At 46.6% G+C, this 25,677-nt stretch overlaps 1 protein-coding gene across 4 annotated transcripts in view; it reads right to left on the bottom strand.

Moving 5' to 3' along the window:
• LOC148651819 (single-stranded DNA-binding protein 3) overlaps nt 1–25,677 on the bottom strand; it is a 68,435-nt gene that overhangs the window by 14,926 nt on the left and 27,832 nt on the right. For all 4 annotated transcript variants that reach the window (XM_088598003.1, XM_088598005.1, XM_088598004.1 and 1 more), the window contains exon 5: nt 4,813–4,902. In XM_088598003.1, the coding sequence (XP_088454129.1) occupies nt 4,813–4,902 (90 nt within the window). The remainder of the gene's footprint in view (nt 1–4,812; nt 4,903–25,677) is intronic.

The following is a 25,677-nucleotide window of genomic DNA, read 5'->3' as shown; positions in this document are numbered from 1 at the left end:
GATGAAAACTGACAGCCAGAGAACCAAGTTCACGGGCACACCAGAGTGTTCTTGTCTTGGAGGATAAAGGGTCTTCACAATTGAAGGCGACACTTCGCTTCAAGCCACATTTTGAAACACTGTTACAAATTTATTCCATCCAGGTCCTGCCTGCAAACTTCTAACCCCCCCCTGCCCTGTCCTTTAGCACACTGCTCCCCATTAGGGACAAATGTTTGTCTTTGAACAACAAGCGAGTTTGGAAAATCGCTGCCATAGGTGGAAAGAATCAATACTCATATAAACTGTGTAAATAATAAAAAAAAACTTTATTGCGGAATTCAACAATAATGATTTCTGAAATTCGATACTTGTATCTATTTTCTGTAGTAGCAGTTGCCTGAAAAGAGTGAGAATTTGACAAAATGTCTGCAAGAGCCAATGAAAGTCATTTGGCTAGAATATGAAAACTGATTTGAGTAGTTGTAACTTGAGAGTCTATGGGGGAAAAAATGGGGTTCCTCTTAGGTTTAACCCAGTAAGTAATTTGTGATTTCATGTTTGAGTGACGAATGGTAACCATCTTCCGGTAGCCCCTTTTGCAAACTGTGATCTTACTCCAGCTTCAGAGGCTGGGTGTTAAAATGTACTGCGCACTCTCCAGCACAGATTCGAGCTTTCCCTCCACACGACTCCAGAGTGTTCAGTTTAATCTCCTCTCGGTGCTGGTCCCCAGAAGCACTGACAGCACACGAGCAGCTGCTGTAAACCTGCTACCGTGCTGCCTTCAACAAGTGTTAGTGTTTAGCGGCTGCCAGCTACAGCATGGTTTGTTACCACAAGCAATTTTCTTAATTAACAGACATTAATTAGCCATTTAGCAATTTTGCAAGCATTTGTTTAGCAGCTTCACCAAACATGAATACCACTGCGATAATGGTACTGATTAGAGGGTAGTCTAATTAACAGTACAGGAGCAGAGAAATTGAAATTACACAAATTAAAAAGGGAGGAGACTAATGAAAGCAAACCACATTTGCACCTGCAGTTCCTTTGTACTGGTGAGGAACAGCCACAATGATCGCGGGGTGGCGACACGGAAATTCAAAGATTTGTGGAGCAACACTGAACTTGAAGGGGAAAGCAATCAGAGGCAGAACGTGCTCTACCTTTTCAACGAGCAAGTGAAGGACCGCAGTGTTTCGAAACAAGATGGCTTTTCGGAAGAAAACAGCAACAACAACAACAACAACAACAACAACAACAACAACAACAAAAAACAGCAGCTCTGAAGAAATTCCGACAAGACAGTTAGACACTTCACAGCATGAACATTCAGGATTTCCCACAAACAAGTAATTAAACACACTGCAAAACCGAAAAATGTGCCCTGGCATTTATTAATTTAAAAAAAACACTATTTGGTCCATCGTTAGCTGCTATATAGAAAGTAATAAGCCAACTCTAAACTTCCAGACTGAGTAGGGGACAAGTAATTAATCCACAATTCCTTCCCTCTCAGTAAACTGTGCTCAATCTACAGTAAAGCATGGCCTCAATAAATTAAACAACTGAAGTGGGTTTATACTCAGCCAGGACCATGACATCTAAGTCAAAACAAGAGTCTGGCTAAGGGCACATTTGTGTCGTTTTTTGGCTCAGTAGGTTTACATCTCCCCTGGTAGGAATAGCTAACTTAGCATCCACTACAGATCCGATTCGGGCAAAGCGCTCTTTATGTTCAAACCTGTGGAGAAAGGCCTCTTTACACTTCCACTGGAAACTTGCACAAACTCAAATCTACACAGAGAATGGGGCAGAGGATCTGGTGGCTGTGATGAAGAATTGTTGAGTCAGCAGGATTGTGATATTTTTTATAGGGTGAGGGGAGATGACATATCTTTTACATCACTACAAAAAAGCCAGAGACTTAAGCAAACCTTTAGAACAAGCTGGTTTCTAAACAAGCTAAAACGAATTAAGGTCAACACCAAATTCCAGCTACCGAGTTCAGTTGTGGCCTTAGCCTAAAAGATATCAATCATTTGAAAACAAGACCTCAATAAGTATCAATTCTAGTGAAATGGGAGATGGTACGACTAAAAAGTAGGGGAAAAGGTGATTACAATGACCCATGAAAAGAAATCCGCTTTTGGCCAAAAGAGCCTGAAAAGCATCCGAGTTTGTGCCCCTGAATCTTTCGCACACCAGCCGCCAGTATTTCAGGAACTGGTACACACTCCCGGGACGCTCCAATCTTTCTGAAGCATCGCCTTGGCAGGCACTGTGCTGCAATAAATCCGAGTCCTCCCAGCCACTTTATTCCGATATGCTAATGCTTATGACAGCTACCTCTGGATAATGTAACTGCAGCTATCCCCACAGAACAAAAACACAGGGAATGTTCTCTCTGCTCGTTAGGCAGCGAGGGAGGAGTCCAGCACATTCAGAATGGAACAATAACAAGCATCTGAGGCAAAAATCAGAAAATGTGGCGGCTTCCTCTTGTATCCCTAGAGGGGCCGGGCGGGGGCATTCCATAGAAAACGGGCTTTTAACCTCCCCCCGTGCACAACGAAGCACTTTCTTTTTTCAGCTTCTACAAGACAGCCGATTGAAAATCATTTTGCACCGCCACACGGAGGCCGGGCATCTGAAAACCACTGGCTAGATAACCGCAGGCCCATAAAAGCCTGCGATGGTCCCTTGCAAATTTTTAGAGGTTCAGATATTGAGACCAGAAGCTCAGACAATTCTCAGCTGACCCTCAAAAGAAAGACATGAATTCTAATATCATTATTAGTGTTCTGATAACACCCCTTGCGTTTACTCTCACTGGTGTTCATTTTCCTCTCGGTTATTATACAGTAGTAGCCTTTCCAATTCTGAATAGAAATATATTATAGGTCTAATCAGGTAAACATTATTCAAAGAATTCTAGTTTGCCGTTACTTGAGTAACGGTACACCACATCTATTGACAAATACATAGTTCCAGGAACATCCTATGTCACTCACAGCTAAACAATTGTCTACTCCAGTAATATATAATCTGGTTATATATCACAGTAACTTCACCTCTTCCTCCATCTGAAACTCTCAAAGGAAAGTCATACTTCTGTTGCCTTACACACTATTACACCCTTATAATAAAAACCACTTCTCCTCCCTAACCTTAACTAATCCTGCACTGCTCTCACACGATCTCCAACATTCAAGACACAGCAGCAATTAAAACAATCTATAGGAAATTCAAAAATTCCAAACAATTTGGTGAACGAACAGATCTTTCTTTACACCGAGATGAATGGAAAATACAGTTCTCCTCAGGATCAGGAAACGCCCCCCAAAACAAAAGACTATATCCCACTTCCTTTGAAACAAAATTAAATAAAATGGTGACATCAATGACACAGTTGACACAATAAATAAACACACCTATCTGAAGCATCAACAGCTTTGTGAAATAATTCTAAGCCCTTTTTAACATCTCAGTTTCCAAACACAGAGCTCAGATATACCCAAATAAAAAACCTGCTATTGTATAGGAGCACTAGAGGGCAGTGGTGCCCCACAAACTCATTTCCTGCTTTGTTATTGAACATATTTCATGCTAACTGCTGATGCATGGCTAAATACTGAGGCAGACATTGATTTATGTGCAACTTTCATTTTCATCGGTGCAAGTAAGACCTCCACATCCCCTAGTGCAAATCGTTTCTAAAGGCAAAAATTAGAATAAAGTTGGACCAGTTTGGCAACAAGATCCTTCATACAGAAAACGGTCTTTCCCAGGACTGTCAGTCCCCATTTCTCCACAGCTGAACAACAGCCCGCAGACATTTCTCAGACTGCAGCCCAAACCAAGGTTCAAGGTCTGCAAGTGTAATTCTTGAGAACAAAAATGAGTAAGCCCCTCACTCGCTCCAAGCTACAGTCGTGCCCTGAAGAAAAAACGCTCTGGACAAGCTACTGATACGGCTCTTTCGTTCGTAGGTGCAACACCCCTGCAGGCAGAGAGCAACAGTCCACCCTCAGCCAACCACTGAGCCAGGGAGTTAAAAACGAACAATTATAAAGAGTAACCAGATTAATATTGTGCTTTCATCCCAAAGTCCTTCACATATTACACCCACTTCATCCAAAACTGAAGCACAGCGCCCACCTGGCGGATGGACAGCAATTCTATCGCACAGCAGACCAGAGAGGTGAGAAATTGTTTCGCCAGCTGAACGAAGGGGAAACTTCAGAGAGCTTTTCACATCCCTCTACTGTTCAGAAGAGAGTCATGGGATCTTTAGTGAAGGGTTAGTTGGGGTCTTGGTTGTAGGTCTCACCCCCCATCGCTATCCTGGGATCCTGGTGTTCAAAATCCTCGTCCAGCTGGAAGACTGCCCCCTACTGGTCAACCACCGACGTGTCCCATCCCAGTACCTTGCTTAGCTTGGGAGGTCTGATGAGGCTAGAGGACTAGGAGGGTGGTACCGACAGTTACAGCCGTTCACCACCGATGAGTCAGCCCCCAGGGCTGCTAATCAGACAGGTGCTGTAGGTTTAGCCACTCCAGAATGGAGAGGAGGGCTGATAAAATATGCGCCAACCCCATGACTAACACAAGAGGGCGGGGGGCAGAGAGAAAACAGCCTGCTCATAAAGGGGAAGGCATTTAGGGATCGTAAAAATGAACAGCCTTTCTCTGGCGGTTTATGATTTTCCTTAGGAAGGAAATTCTGACAGCACTGCATGTGACCCCCTGTAAAACAACAGGCTAAACAAAGAGAGCCATACAATTCCCTCCCTCCCACAGGCCGGGGGATCCAGGAGAGGAGCTTACCTGGAAGAACCCTGGAGGGATCGGTCCCCCTGGCATCCCGTCGCTGGGAGGAATGTTTCCGAGCACTGGGCTGGGAGCCGCAGCGGCACTCTGAGGGAGACAAAGGGCAAAGGTCAGGGGTCAGGGGCGGTCCCTCAGCATCAGGCCGAAGCAATCGACTGCCTCCAAGCAGGAGGGCAGCAAGACATCTGGGTCTCCCTTCAAGAGACGCACTAATAATAATAAACTTTAATTTACATAGCGCCTTGTATAAGGCATCTCAAAGCACTTTAAAGGAAAAAAATACACAATGAGAGGAAATAGCAGGATTACATAGTTACAATGAGGGTTTGGATTACAGTAGGGAAAGCACGGCGCAAACAGAACGTATTAAATAAAAACCCTTCTAAAGAAGGTTTTGAGTCCGGATTTGAAAGCGCTCGGGGATGGTGGTTCTCCGATATCCCTGGGGATAGAATTCCAGAGCTTTGGAGAGTAGCAGGGGAAGGCCCAGTCTCCCACAGAGTGTAGACGGGCTTGTCGGACCCGTAGGAGACCAGAATTAGGCTAATAAAGGTTCTGAGGTGAAGAGTAACACAATAACTCAAGACAGGTGCACTAACAGGCTGTCTTCCAATTTACCTTCACCACACACACACACATCACTACCTGGTTAATAAGGGATGGAAAAGGTTATAATACAGGGGCTAAAGTTCACTTCTCAAAACAGTATTTGCTGTAATTTTCACAACAGATTTTGTAACGTACCAAGCAAGCAGCAATCCACAACAGTTCCGCCAATGTTTTGTGCGAAAAAAAATTCGAATGGCTGGGTATTTTTGATAGACCCCCCCGATCTGGAAACGTCAATTGCGCGTCTTCCCCCACCTCGGTTCACAGACACGAACCTCGTCACCGTGCACGGGGGAAGGAGGAAGCGGAGGCGGACCTGCCCACCTTTCCACCACTCATATTTGAACACATCACAGGCACCGCCTCCTCGAACTGGAGATTCGGGGCTGATTGGAGGAGAGGTGTGTCCCTCACACAGCGCCCCAGCCGCTCTCCAAGCATGCCAACAAACAGCCATCTGGGGGCACGCTTGGCAGAAGGTTCGCCCATTGAAAACGACTATATGTCCAAGGTCAATGCAATGACAGCTAAAGTAATTGGGACAGTAATTAGTCCTGCAGATCAGAAATGATTGAGAGGACCTGAAAACGACTGTTCAAACCTCCCCCAAACACTGAGCAACCCTTCTCCAGAACAAACCACAAAACATAAACCAGAAGGCAAGGGCTAGGCTGACAAAGTTGACGCCCTGGCTGCTTTCAGGACACGACTGGGCAAGATCCTTGGATCAATCAGCTACTAACCAGCGAACGGGCTAGCTGGGTCTGGACGGCCCGCTTTGCTTTATAACTGTTCTTATCTTCTGAAGCAGGGGTGGGCAATGCAGTTCTGGAGCGCTGGTGTGTCTGCAGGTTAACAAGCTCCATCAGCTCGTTCGTTTGCTTAATGGGGCCAATTTAGCAGCTTCTCCACAATCTTCAGGTGCTGGAGCTTTGAAAAAAAGACTCGGATACCCTGCTATCACACTGGCCCTGGGGGACCACGTTTAGCCACTTCGGTTATAAATCATCTTGAGCAGCAACCAGTGAGCTCAGGAAAGAGGTGGGCTCGACTGCAGCACCGCCCACAGCACCTCTCTCCCATCGCGATCCGCAGATAAGAGTGCACAGGCACACTGGTAACGAGATTTCATGCGTACGAATGACAGAAACTGAGAAAAAAAACACCCTACATCCTGCACAACCTCAGAGATGCAAATATTTCATAATGTAGACAAACCGACAGTTCTAGGTGGGTTACATGTGGATACATAGAAGTTACAACTGAAAGGTCTGCTTAAGTATGCAGAGTGGAGACTTTACAAAACTTTTTTTTATAAATGCCAGATCCAAACAATATAGGTCCTTGTATGGTTTGCAATCACCTCTGTAATCGGGGCCTCCCTAGTGTCATGTTTTTAAAAATAAGAATCCTCTGCAATCTCAAAACTACGCTGAAATGCCCGTGTTGCAAATGATGTTCTGAATCACTCCGCTGAAGCTGGTGTGATATTACTCAGCTTGAAACCCCAGAGTAACCCCCTAAAGGGACTGCCAACCAGAATGATTTGACTATTATAAATATTTCAAATCCAAAGTGAAACAAATTTACGTTCGATGTGCTAATTAATGTCACCACAGGGTTACCCTTTCAGAGCTGCATTACATACTGTATGTAAAACGCCAGATGCATTCTGTTGGGCTATTATATGGGGTAAAGAAGTGTCAGGCAGCACTACTAATCAATGGTCAAATCAAAGGAAATGTAGCTCAATAGCCATTTAAATGCTTATTTTCAGTAAGGCAGAAGTTCAATGATTAATACAGAATACAGTAACACTACATTAATTACACACTTACACTTCACCTTAGTTATACAATTACTCCAGAACAGCGCACTTCACACACAGACAACAAATATAAATTCCAATTTCTCTTTCAAGCCCATACAACTACACAATTGTCAGGGTTATTTGAAAGCAAGCATGTGCTAAAATAATTCAAACAGGAATTCAACTGTAGCAATGCATAATATTATTGGAATTAAGCACATAGATATCTAGTTATGCAAATATTCTGACAAGCACTTTACACTGTGTGTAATGCTACAGCGAAAATGCTACCTAGCTCCGCAATTTTGTAATAATTTTAATTATGCGAAATTGAATTTAAAAAAAAAAACTTTGCATGTGAGCTTGAACATAATTTTCTAGCAGGCCTAAAGGTTTATTTCAAAACACTTTCCATAGTCCACACTACCAATGCAACACACAGCTGTAGTATTTTTAACTCATCCGAACAGGGTGCTGGGAAAAAAAAAACTTGCTCAGGATGAGACCAAACACAGAGCAGAAGCAAGAACCTGTCCAATAATCAAAGGCATCTGACTCGTGACAGAGCAGACTCGATCCTTCCAGCTGTTCATGAACGTACCTAAATAGCCTAATAGCTTTTTCCCCAAATTTGAAGCTGATCACAAAATGCTCCCAGGCCTTCTATAAACAAGAAGGAGGTATATTATATATAATGATAGCTAGGCAAGAAAGAGCACTTTTTGTTTTCCTCCTCACACAACAGTGAACACATTTGAAACCTAAATTAGCCTGATTGTTTCGCAGTCCCCATTCAACAGTTTCACATCCCGATCAGACAAAGACAGGCAGTGACCTCAGAGAGCTGAACAGGGAGCTAACCCACATACCCAGGGCTCCAGGGAGGTGGCTGTCCTTCATGGTAACCTTGCCTAAAGACTCCATCATACACACGAAAAAAATATATATATATTCCAGGGTTCTTAATGAAATGGGATTCTCCTTCCCTGGAGGACGAAGATCTTCCTCTCTCACCTCTCCAGCTGCAGAGCCTGGGTGCTGGGGGCACAGGCAGAGCGACGCTTCTGGTGCTGCGGATATCGACCTCTCGCTGGGTTTTAAAAATCACTCACTGCGAAAGACGCCCGCGTTCTTCGGCAGCAACATCAAAAAATTTTTTTTACAAGCGGTGTGATTTCAGCAGCCAGCAGGAGGCAAGGAGATCATCACCTCACTGCAAAGGGGAGTCAAGTCTCCATTGTGCTCTTATGTTCTTGCATCGATGCGTACAGGATGATTTACTTATCACAACTCAACTCGGGACAGTAGGACATCGCCGATCCCAGAGTCCCACTGTCCCCCCCCCCCACAGCCCCTGAAGCCAACACCAAGGCCAGACCTGAAACACTTCGGGGGCTGACAGACAGCAGGCCAGGGTGGGGCCTCTTTCGATCAATCAGCTCCCACCTCCCCCAGCGTTCCCGTGATCCCTAACCCGGCAACGGGTGGTCAAAACCTTCCGCCAGCTCCTCGGTCGGGGATTGCCGGCATTCAATGGAGACTTGACTCCGAGCGAACTGGAAGACCCCGCGGGCTCGGGAGGGCAGGCTGGAGAGAGGGGCCTGGAGCAGTGTGTCGGCAGCGCGGAGCCAGGAAAGGTTTCCTTCTTCTCCCCCTCACCTGCAGGCCGCCAGCCTCTCGCTTCTTTTGTGCAAGCGCGGAGAAGCACGCATTGTGTCCGCTCACCTCGTCCCTCCTGTCATCCCTTTTGTTCTGCCCCCCCGCAGCCCGCCGCAGAGCCCTGCTGTCGTCCCCGGCGGTCTCCAGCTTGGGCGTCACGCCCCAGCCGGGGCCCCCAAGGCAATCCACCACCGGCGCACGCACGCTCGTCTCTCCAGCCCCCACGCTCCCCCGCAAGTCCCACGTCAACAGCCAACCACCCCTCGGGCCCGGCAGATGGAAGCCACCTACTTCACAACAGTTTTCCCTCTTCCTCTGCTTTTGTCTGCAGAGCATCACTCCTGATCTTCAGCAGGGAACAAGACCCTTCCAACTCCTTGCTCCCGGGTTCAGGGAGCTCCAGTAATTCCCTGGAATGTGCATAGATCTCCGAAGGGATCCTCACGCACTGGAGAGCGCCCACTTCGTCCGCCACTCAATTGCCACACCCCTCAGAGTCGACCACTGCTCCACTGCACTGGAAATCAGGGGAAGACATTTCTCCACTAGTGAAGGGGCTGGACCTTGAGGGTGGCCAGATTCCTCAAGCAGAGTGTAGAATAGAGCCGCTGCTGTTTTTTAAGCTGTCCTGTCACTTTAATGACTCAGTAGTCAGGACCTTGGGTTAACATCTCATGCAAAGCTCAGCACCTCTTATAGCACAGTGCTCCCAGGACACACCATGCACCAGCTTGGGCAACAGCATTTGGAAATTCTGATCCCGGGGAAAGAGCACCACCTACTGGTCGACGAGCACCACTTACAGCAGCCACCTGGAATTCTCTGGAGGTCTCCTGCCCCTGGACTGATCAGGCCCGGCCAAGCTCAGCTACTGAGATCAGAGAACAGCAGGCTACAAGGTGGCAATCCAGTTATGGTTTAGGGATACAGCTCCTGTTCACCAAAATGTGCATATAGTGGAAATTGCTGGTTCCGTGGTCAAGATCACTCCAAAGTCAAGGAAGAGAAGAATGAAAAACAGTAAGCAGCACTCCACCCCTGTCGAAACAAATCTGCAGTTCAGGCACCATGAACAGTGAGGGGAATTTCATTCTAGAAGAAGTTCTACAAGTCTTCCCACTTTGCATACTCCAATACCCACCCGCTGTAAGAAAAATAGCTTTGCCTGTCATGACATTACTAGTACTGGTGTTAAGGATGGTTTGATTTTACAATGAGCCAAAGCAGGAAAGCCTCCTCTGTCTGTGCCAATACCATACACGTGCTTGATTCAGCTTATTTCCTCGCATTTTGCTCACGACATTTGCTCAAATACAGGTGCTCGTGCAAAGACAAAGCCTGTTGCCTCTGGGCTGCTACACAACTGTACACAGCTACTGTTCCAAGGGTAAAAAAAATTAAATGAAAGTCATCTCCTCTTCTGTGGATTTCCCCAACAGTATTACTTGGAGATGCTTTTGCGTGGCAGGATAGGTTGGTTATTTGGCTAACTCAGAAACATCTTGCTGCTGTGCCCCTGTTTCGCAGGCGCCGATGACAGTCTAAGAACATTAACAGTAAAAATGAGAGAAGGACATTCAGCTCATTAGGCAGTCGGTAGCTCCTTGACCTGAGGATCTCCATCTAGCCATTCCTTGAAAGCAGCCAAAATTATGATCTTCAACAATACGGCGGGACTGCTTGCGCCATACCCCCACAACTCTTTGTGTAAAGAAATGCCTCCTACTATTACTTTATTACATAGAAACTATGGAGAAATGCGTTTGGGCCCCCAGGATCACAATTCACTGTTCCTTCTGAAGAAGTCCACCAGGTTAGCTTTGTCAACGCCTTTGAGGATTCTGAATACTTTCGGGGGGATTTGGTGCCCCTGAACTATGCAAGCCCAATTCACTGTTGGCATTCCTGGTAAACTGATTTTAGGGGACCCAAGCCATTTCTAAGCGCTGACAGATGGTCGGGCACTCTTTCTGGTAAACTACAACGCCCCACCACTGTCTGGAACCACAGTAGGGCCGCTGTCTGCTCAGGGTCTTTACGATGGAGCTACATCCTGGCCCCTGCATATAAAAGAACCTCACAACTGATTCACAAAGTTGCCATCATTCCACACGGTCTGTAATCAAAGACTGACTGGGAGACAAGAAAGATGCTGGATGACTCAGCTTGGTCTGCGTCTCAGACCCACAAGGAACACCTGACTGACTGATTCCCGACACCTTTATCTCTCTGGGGAGGGCATTACCTTGAGTGACGGCTCTGTCGAAATCACCGGCTCCTTAACGCTGCCACACCTGGCAGTACTCAGATGGATCACTTCCATGTCTCACAAAGGCAGAGCTTCAGCAGTTTGTCTTGTACCTTAATAACAGGGCACAGCTCCTTCTCCAGCTCTCCAAGTCTGTGTGACACTTCAGGGAGATTCTTATTACATAATGGTTGCAGGACAGAGGCAACCCTCACGGTGTTGCTGTAGTCAGTCATCACTGCTTTCTCCACTGTGAAGAAACAGCTGTGGCAAACTGAAACCTGCTTTTAACTGCTCAGCACCTTTCCTCGCAGTAAAAAGAAACGCAACTCCCGGCAATCTGTGGACTCGCAAGCATCAAACTTTAAACGGCTTTCGAGCAAACAATGTTTACTTGGGATAAGCCTAAAAAATGCCTGACGTGCTGAAGAAATGAAAACAAGAAGCAAAAGGTAATCCCCTAGAACTCAGTGCACTCTCCAAATCAAACTGAGCTTAATTAATGTTAGTTTAAATTGATACATGCATGATGCAGAGCATGCCCGGAAAAAAATTAAACTGAAAAAATGTATTCCCATAAACGTTAATCCAGAAATTGTATTACCCTGTAAAGGAGCCACAGGAGACAGATAATATTACTAGCATTATGACAAAGTTGTTGTTGGCATATTTTTCCGCTTAGCAAGAACATAAACATCGGAAGCAAGCCATAGGTATCTGTAGGTATTTAACTGAAAGACAAACAGGCAGAGCAGCCCTTTGAGACAATCTATAAACTAAGACCAGTGAACCTCAAGTTTGTGTTAACAGAGCTGCAGTAATCAATCTGAAGATGACCTTATCACTGCCTGTGGAAAACTGCTTTCCAAAGCAGGTATTACAAGGCAAAGATAGTACTTCGTGAAAAGGAAAAAAAACTAAATCCGAGTTTACACTAGGCACAGTATTTGCCTTTTAATATTCATCTTATGCTGATGCATCTAGGCATTAACAAAACGGCACTCTTTTATCTACAGAATGTGGCCACCCAGAGTGGTCAGGAGCTGCACGACGGTGCTCCTTTTATAAACCTAGTGACAGAACCCAAAGGTTCACCCCAATAGCCACGCTGACCACCAGAAGTTTGGGGTTTGACCTCTCGGTGCTCTGCAGGAGGTGTTGGATTTTGCCCTGTGTGTTTGCCCATACAGCCATGCTTGAGGGAGCAGCTAAAAACAAAATCGGTGCTCAGGAAATGTGATGGCATTTTCTGAAGAAGCAGAGGAAGGACAGTGTTGAGTTGAGCCAACACATGATCAACGTGACACTCAAACTCAAAATTCTTGCCCTACGGTGCTGAGAAAGGAGCACCACAACAGTTGAGAAATACACAAACATCATCACAAGCTTGGCTCCCACATTAGTTTGTTCACACAGACATTAAGATGACACACTACAATCGTCCATCCACTTCCTAACTGCTTTATCCAAGTCGGGGTCACTGGGGAGTTGAAGCCTATCCTGTCACAATGGGCACAAGGCAGGATATACCCTGGATGGGTCACCAGTCCTTTGCAGCTGTTACAATCAACACTACCATATATACTAAGTTTTAATCTGAAGGTAAGTCTTAAGACGTCACTGCTGTTCAGTGAAGAAAAGATCATCAAGGAAGAGCCGTGTGTTTTACTACTAGACCAAAAGCAGCAGTCCCATTTTGTTCACTATACAGACCTTGAATGCATGCTGTTTAATGACCGCTCTAATCAAAATTCCAGTAATTAATAAGAATTATATCCTATTGTACTTCTATAACAAATGAATCCTTCAGAAACATCTAATGCATCAAGACCCACAATGGCAAATGGCAGGTTTATTTCAGTCCTGGGCTTGAGATGCACACCTAGCCAGGCTCAAATAAACAAGGTAGCAACAGATGCAGCTTTCAAATTGATTGCAAGACACGTTGTTTTTCCTGTCTACAGCACATGAAAAAGAACACAGTGCGCGGTAATGGTGTTCTACAGTTTTGCACTAAATTAGATGAAGCCTGACCTAACGTTAGGACAGGGGTGAACTGGAAAAGAGCTGTGAGTCAAAGCAGCCGCGCCTGGGAACCAATATTTCTAGATTTACGACTGCAATTACACATGGGTGTTCCCACTTCGTGCACATACACAGTCACAATAGATCAGAGCCGTAACGGCGAGAAAGAGCCCACTGTTGTGGGCTGTACGATACTGCATGAGAAAAGGACAGATGTCAGAAAGCAGACAATGGGAAAAGCCACAGGGGGAAAAAAAAAGATCTTGTTTTAAACTTGGGAGAACCAGAAAAGGAAAGAAAGTTCACTAAACCTCACAGCTCTGATTGATGCACAGCATGCGGTGAAACTGAAATTTGTTTTTCAGTTTCTTCTCTTTCGCAGAAGTCACTGGGGACAGATAAAATAAGTGGGATGATTAAAACACAAATTCAATTTTTACAGTATCCAGAAAGGGTGGCATGGTGGTGCAGTGGTCAGCACTGCCCTGGCTTCGATTCCTGTGGTGCTATCTGTGTGGAGTCTGCATGTTCCCCCTGGGTTCACGTGGGTTTCCTCTGGTGTCTGTAGTTTCCTCCCAGAATCCAAAGACATGCTGGCAGGTTAACTGACTTCTGGGAAAACGGGCTCCAGTCTGTGTCTGTATCTGTCTACCCCGTGATGGACTGGCGTCCCATCCAGGGCGTACCCTGCCTTGCGCCTGTTGCCTGCTGGGACAGGTATCCTGCTCCCCGAGACCCTGTACTGGAAGAAGTGATCACAAACCGACGGGATGGGTGGGGCTTCGTGTTGATTGGGCAAGGCAAGAGAACAGCGGGCTGGGCTGACCTGCTCGTCATCTCTGTAAACATGTGGCGCTCGGCGCACGAGCAGGCCCTGCAGTGGCCTGAGAAATGCTCCGTTAATTGGACTTAATTGAGGCAGCGCAGTTGCTGCTCACCTCTCCAGCCGCGCCAACAAGCTCTCCCTGGCCCTGCCATTGTGATCCAAGCTGTCGGCCTCTCAGTGCTTTAAGTGTGGCGGCCATTAAGCGATTTATCTGAGTCATTAATTGATTTATTGCAGCCGCCTGCGACTGTGGCTTTGCGAATCGAGAATGATGTAGGTCAGCGTGGGCTTTTTTTTTTTGTCCTCAACGCCACCCCCCTCCTCTTGACCAAATAACAGCAAGGGGGCTGTACCCACTCAGGATTAGCAGTGGGACTCCACTTCCTCACCCCTCTCGACTCCGGGGTAAGAGAAAACGAAGACGATGTGCTGTTTGGCTCCAGAGCCAGATCCCCGCTAGCTGGAACAGAACACCAGCAGGTGAAGCTGTGGTACTAAACACCAGTCTTCCAGTGCACGAGGAAGCCGTTCAGTCTGTCAGCGCTGCCAAAAACTAATGATCACACGCTCCCATAATGCATTCCTCAGAGAATCACGCTGAGGCTGGAAACAAAAACAGAAAAAAAGACCAGACACACAAAACTGCACTTTTAGATACACGATATTTCAGTTTTAGCAGGCTGGTTCAAGTGACTCACTGCAGTAACAAAAACTCTGCCATCACCCCCTCCTCCGCCCACCGCCTTAGGACCACCCAACCTCAACCCCTTTAAACGGTATTGACGTTTCCTGTGCACCGTAATGCCACACTACACAGACTGCTAATTGAATTAATTAAAATATTCATCATGCCAGATTAATCATGCTGCAGGCTAGTCGGAGCTTTTCTCATTACTTTCAGCAGTGCTCGGCAAGAGGGGTGGTTTTCAGGTGTCGGCAGGAGGGAGACCCCTGGATTTCACACTGCTCCTCCAGCTCTGCGAGGGGGCAGCAGGAAGATCCCCCTGCAGGACCGGCAGGTCAGGTCCGAGAGCCTGGAGGTCTCAGGACCCACACAGGAGTGCTTGCTGCCATCTCACAAGCAAGGATAATACAAGCCAACTGAACGTGATTCATCGATGCAAACTAGCAGGCTCCCTCAACACTGCTCACCTCCGAACGGTGGAGTTATCATGACACATTTTGCAAGCAATGCCCCACACGTACCCACAGAGTACTTCTGCTTTCCCAGCTGAAAGTTTTTTTCCTTCCCATTAAAATAAATGCACTGACCTGCAAACACCAATTTAATCTATTCTTCAAGAGCCGAGCATGCCCCAAGCAACTGCTACTAACCAAATGTTTAACATTTCTATTTAAATATTTTGACTTTGAAATTTGTTCCTCCATAACATCCGTGCGTGAGCAGTTTAAACAAACCCAAAAAAACGTTTTCTTCTTCCCCTGTACACAATACGCTGTGGGAGGGGGGGGGGTTTCGGTACAGTTTTCAGACGCTGTCTGCTTTGGACAGTCACGTAAGAACAGTGCGGTTAATCGCCCTGGGCTCATACACTCTTGGCTAAATTTAGCAATGAGGACAAACCGTGCTCAAACTCTTGTGAAAGAAATAAAACCAGTTAAAACACCATCATTCCAGCAGCAGAGAGGGGCTGTTTTACTTGCTGCTGTCCACGACGAGGTAGTGACTAGAAAACTTTATCCAGGGGTGATAGAAAAACTGGGGGGGGGCAGGTTCTGAAACTGATGGGATCCCCAAGACTGTATCCAAGACACACTCCTCCGTGTGAACTGTAAGGCGTGATGTGCAATCCACACTGCTGTGATTTAGTACATTGTGAATCGGACCCCTCAGTCGACTGCGGCTTCAATCCACGAAGCATTATCTTTCCATTCCTTACTTTTTCCAAAGAAACATGTAGCATTAAATTGGCCAACGCCATGAGACCCCAACCAATTTTCTTCAAGCAGTATCAGCGAGAGCCTGAGATAATGTATCACTGTTAAAACAGATCGGCTCGAGATAACTAATTGAAGTGGGAGGCAAAAAAAAGAACCTTGATTTACTGGGATAAAACACCCAGCTTAACGTTAAAACAGAACAGCTTTCTCTTTCCTGGTGCTTCAAATTACTACCACTTAAAAAGGGCAACCGCGCGGTTATCTTGAAGGAAGAAGAGATCGCTCCAAGATACTATTCTCTGCACTGGCTTATGTAAGAATCAGCTTTTCTATGAGCTCCCGGAGACTTCCTCATTCAAGCTACAGAGTTTGGAGCATGACGGGCCCTTCTGGTGGCCAATTTTAACATTTTTAGCCACAACGACTGAGGTAACCTGCAACTTCTTAAATCACCGTTGTGCATGCGAGAGTTTGAGACGCTTTTACTTCCCCCGTGAAGCAAAGCAATGGTATCGCATTTTCTTCAGCTCTGGAACCGACTGTATATTCACAAAACAAGTGCCGACCTGTAGAAAACCATTCTGCCCGATCTCCAGTTTCATCCGATGATAAAACTGGCAATGCTTTTGATCAAAGCTTGCAAAACGGCATTTCTAAACATTTTAGTTTATACTTAAAAACACTGAAAGTATTCATGGAGCACAAAAACTGCACCACAGCAAACCTCTACAGAAGATTCATCCCATGTAGGTAACAAAACAATTCTGACCTAATTTTAAAGCATACCTCAGCTATGTAATACATTTAAAATGGTTTTTAACATAATGACATTAAATGTTAATATACTATTTATCTAGGTTATGGTCAAGATATTGTTTACAGATGGTTATTTGAGATATCCAAAACTAAACTGTAACTGGAATTTTAACTGGGCCCGAGCATGGATTACATCTTTAGCAGACTGACCAGGATTCCCAAAGCCAGGATAGGGTGGGATTAGTTATTTAGGGCTCTCTTGGGGACGCAGTGACCCCTGCTGGTGTCCCGCATTGTCTACAGACTCTCCGTGCTGCCGGTGAGTAACGTGGCTCTCGTCCAATCAGTGCAGTGCGCCCTGTGATGTCATGAGGTGGGCGGGTCGGAGGAATCAGAAAGAGGAGTTTCACTTCCTCTCCTTGATTGATTCTGAGCTGGGGGAGCGTGCAACAAAATAACCGGGTGGGTCAGAATTTGTCCCTTTCAACTGATAAAACTAAATATTGCATTTAAAAAAAAGTCTTTTAATTGGCCTGGAATTCAATTAAGACTGAAATAATAATAAAAAAGGGGGCAGCAAATGCATAAGTGTTCTGAAAGGTCACTCTTTCAAGACCTAGGAGCCCGTGGAAGAGCTCAGCTTCGTTGGAGAGCAAGCAGACGCAGGGCTGCCCTCCTGAGCTCTGCGGCAGGCTGACCCATCAGTCAGGATGGAGAGAGGAGAGCTCTGTCCACGCTGCCCCCACTCTGCCAACAGAGGCCCCCACAAGACTGATCCCAGATGCCATCCGCAAGGGCAGCAATAAGCCGGGCGCACACAGCATCGTTTTTCTCTTTCAACACTGAACACTTCCAGCGGCTGAGTACAGGGAACACAAACAGCTGAGAGGCCAAAACAAGGGCCAGAAGGGGTCTTTCCTGAGGGCGGCATTTAGCAATCGGATGCGTTCTATCAGCGCACTACTCAGAGTCCCCTCTGAAGAAAGAGCAAAAAAACACAGCAGAGCATCTTACTGGGCTGACTGAACTGACATCATGACACTCGGGAGAAAATGTCTGCGCACACAATGCGAATCTTGAAAGGCAGGAAAGAAGTCTAAACAAGCCTTCAAGGCACACGCCGCTTCCTCTTCCTGGGCCATTTCCCCTGTACATCGGTCCACAGCTCTCGAAACGGAGAAACACCAGGCTCTCCTGACAGCGCCAGCTTCCTCCCGACTCCCTCGCGGCCAGTGCAGTAAAGGGTTAATTCCTGCTCAACACCGCACGTAAGAGCGCAGTCGAGGTTTTAAGGCGTTTGTTCTACACGATGTTCAGCCATCGCTCTGCTGAATGCCTAGCTGGTTACCTTTGGATGAACCCAGACCCTTCTCCCCAGTTCCCCATATTAAACTGCATTAAACTCTGCAGCCTAATGACGTTAACCTCAGCTGCCCTGCCGCTGCGCTGCTCAGCCTGCCCCACATACGAGTTAATAAAAGCTGATTACTGCACAGGTCAGGACTTAAGGGACTAGAACCAGGTAAGACAGTGTCTTTAATTGGAATCCCGCTAAGCTGTTCATCTTGTTACAACTGTTCTTATCTGGGGGGGCGCAGGCTGGGGCGACAGTGAGGCCTCACCCTGAGGAGGATACTCACGGCACCCGAACTTCACACAAACCGGGACACATCTGTCCCTCTCCTTCTCGGGCTCAGCAAGCCAATATTTCATCGCGAGCCCGTGAGTAACCTCCTCCCCCTCGTTGTGGGCGACGCCGTTTTGTTGCAGTTTTATTACGTCTGCTACAATACAAGGGAAAGGGGGGCTGTCGCATTCCCTGCGACGTGTGCAGTGGGCTCCAACCGTTTATTAGCAACAGTTTCCATTCGGGTTAATCCCGACAGAATTCTAGCAACGTCTTGACAAGTGTTTTACTGAACCAGTCAAGTTTCAAAATGTGCGTCGGCCAGGTAAAGTGTGAATCGGATATTTGAAATAAAAAAACAACTTTCCACTGAGTTACTGTCACCCTTTATAGAGCGGTGCGTGTGAAAAGTGCCCTTCGTTCCCTTAAACGAGCCACGTTTCATGTACTGCACTCGAACTGCAAGAATTAAGTCCTTTTACAGGTAACCTTCCTCCTCTGGAAAAAAAAAAGTTTGTTCCGGTGGCAGTTTTGTTTTTTTGTGGTTCCAGCGCCAAAACTCCAGTTACAGAAATCAATAAACAGGACAGGAGGGAACCCTTTACCCAGAGGGCTGGGGGAGTGTGGAACAAGCTACTCTTCCATGTTGCTGAAGAAACAGCTGGGTGAGATCCTGGGAAGAATGAACTAACTACCCACTGGGCTAGACGAGCTGAATGTCCGCTTCTCGTTTCTAACCTTTCCCAAGTTCTCATCAGCGTGCTAGGCCACATTTAGGCTTTTACTCAGCAAGACTTAATATTTTAGCCTCCTTACAATACCGTTGGTGAAGAGATAAGCCACCACAAAGCCACAGCTCTGTCTCATTCGCATATAAACTGTTTTCAAAACGCTTCAAGCGCAGGATGCCAGCTTCATGAAAATATGGCCTGGGAATCCCTCCAGTGCAAGCCTAAGATTCAAAATCACTCGTAGCATTTGATTATTTTTTTTTACCACACTCATTTTGAACTTCAGCTCTCCTCACTTCAGCGCATCTGGTTATCAGCCTCGTCTACTCTGAAAGCGCAGCATGTCTAGCGCAAGCCATGCTGTACATATTCACTGGCATCCCCTCCAGGGCATGCCAGTAGGGTGGGGCCAGTAGGGGGCGCTCACCCTACGGTCTGTGTGGTTCCTAATGCCCCAATATAGCGATGGGGACACTATACTGTAAAAAGGCTCCGTTCTTCGGATGAGACGTAAAACCGAGGTCCTGACTGTGGTCATTAAAAATCCCAGGGTGTTTCTCGAAAACAGTAAGGATGTTACCCTGGTGTCCTGGCCAAATTTCCTCCTGGCCTTTACCAACCCTGGCCTCCTAATAACCCCCCTCTCTGAACTGGCTTCATCACTCTGTTCTCCTCCCCACTGAGAGCTGGTGTGTGGGGAGCAGACTGGTGCCTCATCCAGGTGGGGCTGCACACTGGTGGTGGTGGAGAAGAGTCCCCAAGACCTGTAAAACGCCTTGAGTGGAGTGTCCAGAAAGGCGCTATATAAGTGTAAGCAATTATTATACTCCATCTGATGAAGGCACAACGTCCAAGACCATATGGTACTTTTTTATTCCCACAACTACGCAACCCCCAAGTACTCCCCAGCCATGAATCAGCACAAACAAAACGAACACCGCAGCCTGGAGGAGAGAACGAAACACTACCAGCCCCGTTTCGAGCCAAGCAGAAACAGATATCAAGCCACCATTACCGACTGGTTTGTAAAGAGCGAAGAAGGAAGATCTTTAAATCAGGAGGAAGCCCTTTCTGCTGTGGAAAGAAAAACCCATATTTACCGAACAGTGAAATCATCCACTTATTAACCCGTTTAAGTGCTAGAGAAAACCTTTTACCGCGCCCCAAAATCCGAACATTTCCGGAATACACAGTTCTCGAGGGATCTGGGATTTTCTATTTATAAAGAGTTATCAGCCCAGCGACCCTAACGAGCCCATTACATTTTCTCAACACCTCACCACATTTCCTCCTCCTTCACTCCTTTCTCCACCCCAGAAGAGTTTTCAACACCACACAAATCCTCTCAAGTTCCCAAAATAGGTCAGAAGGGTGAAATTCTGTTTATTTCTCCACTGGGTGCGCTCATTAATCCCTTTTGTCTGGACTGCGCCATCCGAAAGAAACACTGTTGGGGGGAGGGGGGCTGTGTGTGTGTGTGTGTGTGTGTGTGTGTGTGTGTGTGTGTGTGTGTGTGTGTGTGTGGGGGGGTGGGGAGGCTTGGCATTCGACAGTCTCTTCCCGAATGCCAACCGTTCAAGGATTTGGAATCTGAATGGTCTCTCCAGCACACCCCACCCCTTCCAACACACCAGCAGTGCTGTGAACAGTCTGACTCCCATCAAAACAAACAAAAAAACAAAACAAATCCCACTTCACAGCCCGGAAAAACCTTCAAAAAACACTCCAGACATTCCGCCGAGTCTACAGCGGTGTAATTCTGAAGCTCGAGATCCACTCCCTGCCATAAAGTGCATTAAACCTCTTGAATGTTGCGCTGCCATTTAAGAGCCTCCAGAGTCATTCCACTTCTTGTGCATCACGGTTCTGTCAAGCGCCGATCGGTCGAAAACGATGCTAGAAATGACCCCCCACACCTTCACAGCCCACACAGGGAAAGACGGGCCCTGTGGAATAACCAGGGGGAACCGCCGGCAAACGGAGCCAGAACGCGGCCCGGCCTGTCACATCCGACCCAAAACGCTTTCAAAGGAAAACTTCCAGCGAGTGAACCACACAGGAAGAGCTCCGCCTCGCCGAAAGAAAAGGAAGAGGAGTCGGCGCGGCCGGCGATTTGTTTCATTTCTCGGCGCAAAAAAAAAAAATACACACACACACACCGGTCTATATTTTTTGTTTCAAGCGACCTCCATGCTAAAGAGCAGCTTTAAAACAAAGGTCATTCCCCGACTCTTCCCCACTCCCACGCCTGCCCCTGTCAAAAAAAGGCAGGGGGGTGGGGGAGAATAATCTACCCACAGAAGAGCACTAAGCAAGAGTGCTGCCTAAATCTCCGAACAATAGGATTGAGAGGTCTTAAGAAGCCCCCTTATCCCTGCCTAGGAAACCCCAGTCATTTACAAGTTTGCAAATATGGTCCTATGGCTGCATCCCCAGGACATCTGCTCGGCAATCATGACGGTGGGGCTGTGCACATTCACCAACAGGCCTCCTGCTCCCGAATGCTGATTGCGCTTTATCTAAATATATCCCAGCGAGATAATTCAGCAGCACTGTGAAATATCACAGCAAGAAGGTACCAACACTGAAAAACAGAAACTCCCAACAAGCCGCGTGGAAATGAAGATGCAGAGCAATTGGAAAGAGGGCTTCTCGGCGTGAGCACGGTAAATATTTCTTTTTTTTATTCCACGGTCCTTTAACTTCTCCTGCTTTTCGCTGCTAACAGGTCATCCTGGAAGAGAGACTCCCATCTGTAAGAGGGCTCCTGGCTGGATTAATTATTAACCCACTCACGGTTGGAACCCAAACGGGCTCCCCTCTCCCACCAGCTGAGGGATCAGTGCGCCCCAACGCAGCGGCAACGCAGACTGGGGGCTCTCGGGGTCAGAGGTCACCGACGTTCCCGTTTAAAGGAGCAGAAGAAAGGTCACAAACAAGAAGAGTCCAGCCCCGTGTTGTTCATTGTTCATTCGGTTGCTAGTAGCAAATTAAACAAGCAAAAAAAAAATATTGGCAAAGCACTTACTTAGTAAATATGCAAAGCACATTTTCGAAAGCAGCAAGACCAAATAGCAGTTTTTGCTTCCTCTACCAAAGTGTAAAATTAACAAATATCCCACATGATAAAAATCACACTCTGCTAATGGAACAATTCAGAAATAAAACAATGTCATTTCTTCCCCCACACCCTGATACAAGCACCTGTGCATGATTTCACATTGGCAGGTCTCCTCGCTGCTACACCTTTCCTTCAGACTTACACACTGCATTCCAACCAGACTCATGATCTTCATATACAAAAGGGCAATCCAAACCCTGACCCCTTCCTTACAGAAACTCTGTTCTCATCTTCCAGAGATGATGTACCGTTTCGGTCTCCTTTTGCCCTGTTAATTTAATCAACAAGATGCTCGAATGAAAAATGAACACAGATTGGACCACAATAAACCTCTTCCTCTTTGGGATTTCGAAACTCTGTAGCGCTAGTTCAAAGAGTCAACAGGCCTCATTTTGGTCATTAGTCCGGTAATCATGCAAATATTACCACACCCTGCAGATCTATAGCTTGAAGGAAAGATCACCAGGCTTGACAGTGAAGAAGCACTACAGCCTTCTTGAGTTTTGTCTGAATACGGACTACAAAACTATTTTGACCTTTCAGGCCACAGGATGCCATCACAGAACCCACACAACTGCAGGGACTGATGCAAGTTTGCTTTGAGGAAATACCTCAGTCCTAACCCCTACCCATCGTCCTGTCTCAGAAACCTGCTTCTGCCAGATCACTCTGCACTTCTTTGCCTGCTACATGGGTTTAAGTATTCCCGGCCATGCATAAGACCAGTGGCTTAAATTAAATAGATGTGGAGCTTTTATTAAAGACATTTGTCTGATACTAGTCTTTTGAACTCATCTTCCCATGAGGGCAAACACCTTTGTCTTTGGCTGAGAAGTGACTGCAGAACCCCAGCTGAGCAGTTATTTTGCACCTCCCTACAACGAACAGAGCTCACCTTTGTGATCTGCTGCCGTCCATCTGAGTCGGGACTCAGTGGACTGTGTCCTGGGTGTGTGAATGTGTGTGCGCGCGTCAGCCGGGTGGGTTGAAAGACGTTTTGTGAGAATTGCTCATACGAACCAAGTCAGTGTCTATTCAGTTTCTGACCAGCCACACCTGGCTCAAACTGATTTTGTTTCTTTTTTCCTTCTGAAAAATAGCTTGAATATACCAAGAGCCATTAAAAACGAAACAAACTCTACTGCTTCCAGTGCTCATTTGTTACACTTTTTTTTATCTCAGTATGTCACACAACACGATGTAAATAAGTTTTAAGATGTGCTTTTGGAAAATCAAGAACTTGGTAATGCAGTAATAACATATCCTGTAGATTCTCCTGTTATTTTAATACTACTGACTAATAATTCCTTGGATTTTTCTAATGCTTTTTATTCTAAAGCTCTTTACCTCTAGAAAGGGATCTACTTCATTCACCTCTGAAGCGCAGCACCTAGCTGTGTTACGTGGGGCAGTCATACTGCACCTGCGCCACACCCGACCAGTCAAGTTTGGGGAGTCTATATCTTTATCAACTCATACCAAAGAATAAGCTGATTGTTTCTGTGACTGAATTAAAGGGAACCTTCAGCCAGGCCAAACAGGTGCTATTTCATCACAGCAGCAGATTTGCCACCCCACCCCCCTTCTTCCAAATAGCGAGTGCCCTTTTTCCAAGAAGCGAGGACGCTGCTTTAACATCTCGCCCGAAGAAACGGCACCTCGCACACAGCACAGTGTCCCCACGTCGGTCGCCACACTGGGGCACGGATTGGGGAAAAGCGCCACCTGCTGGTCCACCCACTCCCCTTGCAGCACCAACCTGGCTGGCCATGGAGGCCTGCCAGCCCAATACTGACCTGGCCACCAGCTCGGTCAGTAGGCCTTGAGATCAGGCTCCCAGTGGGCCCATCGGTACACGGTTCTTAATGCCCAGGCTTCAACAGGGGCATTCGGGAATGCTTTGCCCTCTTTCTTAAGCTGTGGTGGCTGGATTACAGGCTGTTCAAACAGAAGGCTCACAGCAGCCCTGCACAGAGCAGCTGTGGGAAACAAACTGAGGCTGTACTTCCAGGGTATATGAAGTATCCCTACAGATTTTCACAGGTTTTTGTGGTTCTCTTGGTGGCTACGAGGCTTTCACCCTTAAATCTAAAGGACGCGTTTCAGCAGACATTTCCAGGCTTGGACACCCCTGCTGTCGACAAATGCAAAGACATCTATCCTCTGACTCTGTCAGAAACTGAACCTACAAATCTTCTTCCGTTATCGCGGAGATAAACCAAACATACCGAGGCATGCTTGACTACTATCATCTGGAGGTTCAGGAGGCAAAAGAAAAGGCGATTCTTGTACTGCATGTCACTATAGACAATAATTTTGTGACAGCAAGATTATTACAAAACAGCTTTTAAATTAATTAAAATATTTTACAGGTAGTGCAAACGTTTCGGTGTTTTCAGAGGCAAAAAATGACATCACGTCTTAAGGAACCAAAATTGCCAAAGACCAAAAGACAACTTAGCTGGAACAGTTCACCTGCATTACAAGGGTTCAGAAAACCTCAAAGAGAAGCCTTTAACTGAGAGAATATACATTGGCGACATGAGCAGAAATGGTTCTGGAATTAAGGGCAAACCCCCCAAAAATTGTTTCCATACGCGAACAGGATACCAGGTACGAAAGAAAGGTTCATAAATCGGGTTGTGCCATTCTGCAATCAGCAGTGAGGCAGCAAAGTCTCAGAAATGACAACGCAGCTCCACACCGCTCCCAGACCTGAAACTGGCCGGCTGCTTCCTGTCTGCTGTGATGGGGGGGTGGGGAGGCAGCACAAGGCTTAAAAATCTAGGGGTGGAAGTCTTGAAACAAAACTGCTGCTGGGCAATCTAACATGACAACAACTACATCCGATGGCTAATTTTTGTTCTACCCACGTCCTGGGTCTCACCAGCTTCCTCTCCACTTAATCCATTTCCTGGAGCTGTCTTCAAGCTCAGACTGATGGACTAACAAATGAGGCGGGAAACGGAGGCCCTGCAGGACTGCCGGGAGAGTGCCTTCACCTAGACCAGTCGGCCCTGAAATGACTTGGGCCTGCAGTCAGCGCGCAGAACTACACTCCAGCTCCGAACAGGGGAAACGGACAAAACCTTTCGCAGGCCAATTTTGTTTCCTATACAAATCTCTTCCCCCACCCCACCCCCCCTTTAATCTGCATTAAGGCCCAAGACTCCTACCGCGTTTGTCTGCAGCAAAGTGATTTGAAAAAAACATCACCCCGAGAAATGACCATACGTGAGGTCCGCAAAATAATGGCAAGTCTCAGAAACTCTACCCAGAGACACGCACTTCAATCAACGCTCACAATCCCACGGACATGGCAGACAAAACCCTTTTCTGAAGCCTACGAGACTGCCGTTAAACTTATACCCAAAGGAACAATAACTCAAACATTTCGAAAAAACGAAATTAAGTTACTTGCCGTTTCTGTGGAGTTTTGTGAGGAGCCCAAGAAACCTCAAAACAACCAAGGACACCCAGACAAAGTCCGAGTAACTACTGCACATCCCAATTTAGCCACCCAAAGCTATGCAGAGGATTCAGAGCTT

Source organism: Lepisosteus platostomus, chromosome 11 (assembly GCF_059453375.1).
Source record: "Lepisosteus platostomus isolate fLepPlt1 chromosome 11, fLepPlt1.hap1, whole genome shotgun sequence".
Taxonomy (NCBI): domain Eukaryota; kingdom Metazoa; phylum Chordata; class Actinopteri; order Semionotiformes; family Lepisosteidae; genus Lepisosteus; species Lepisosteus platostomus.
This window is presented reverse-complemented; position numbering and strand designations above follow the sequence as displayed.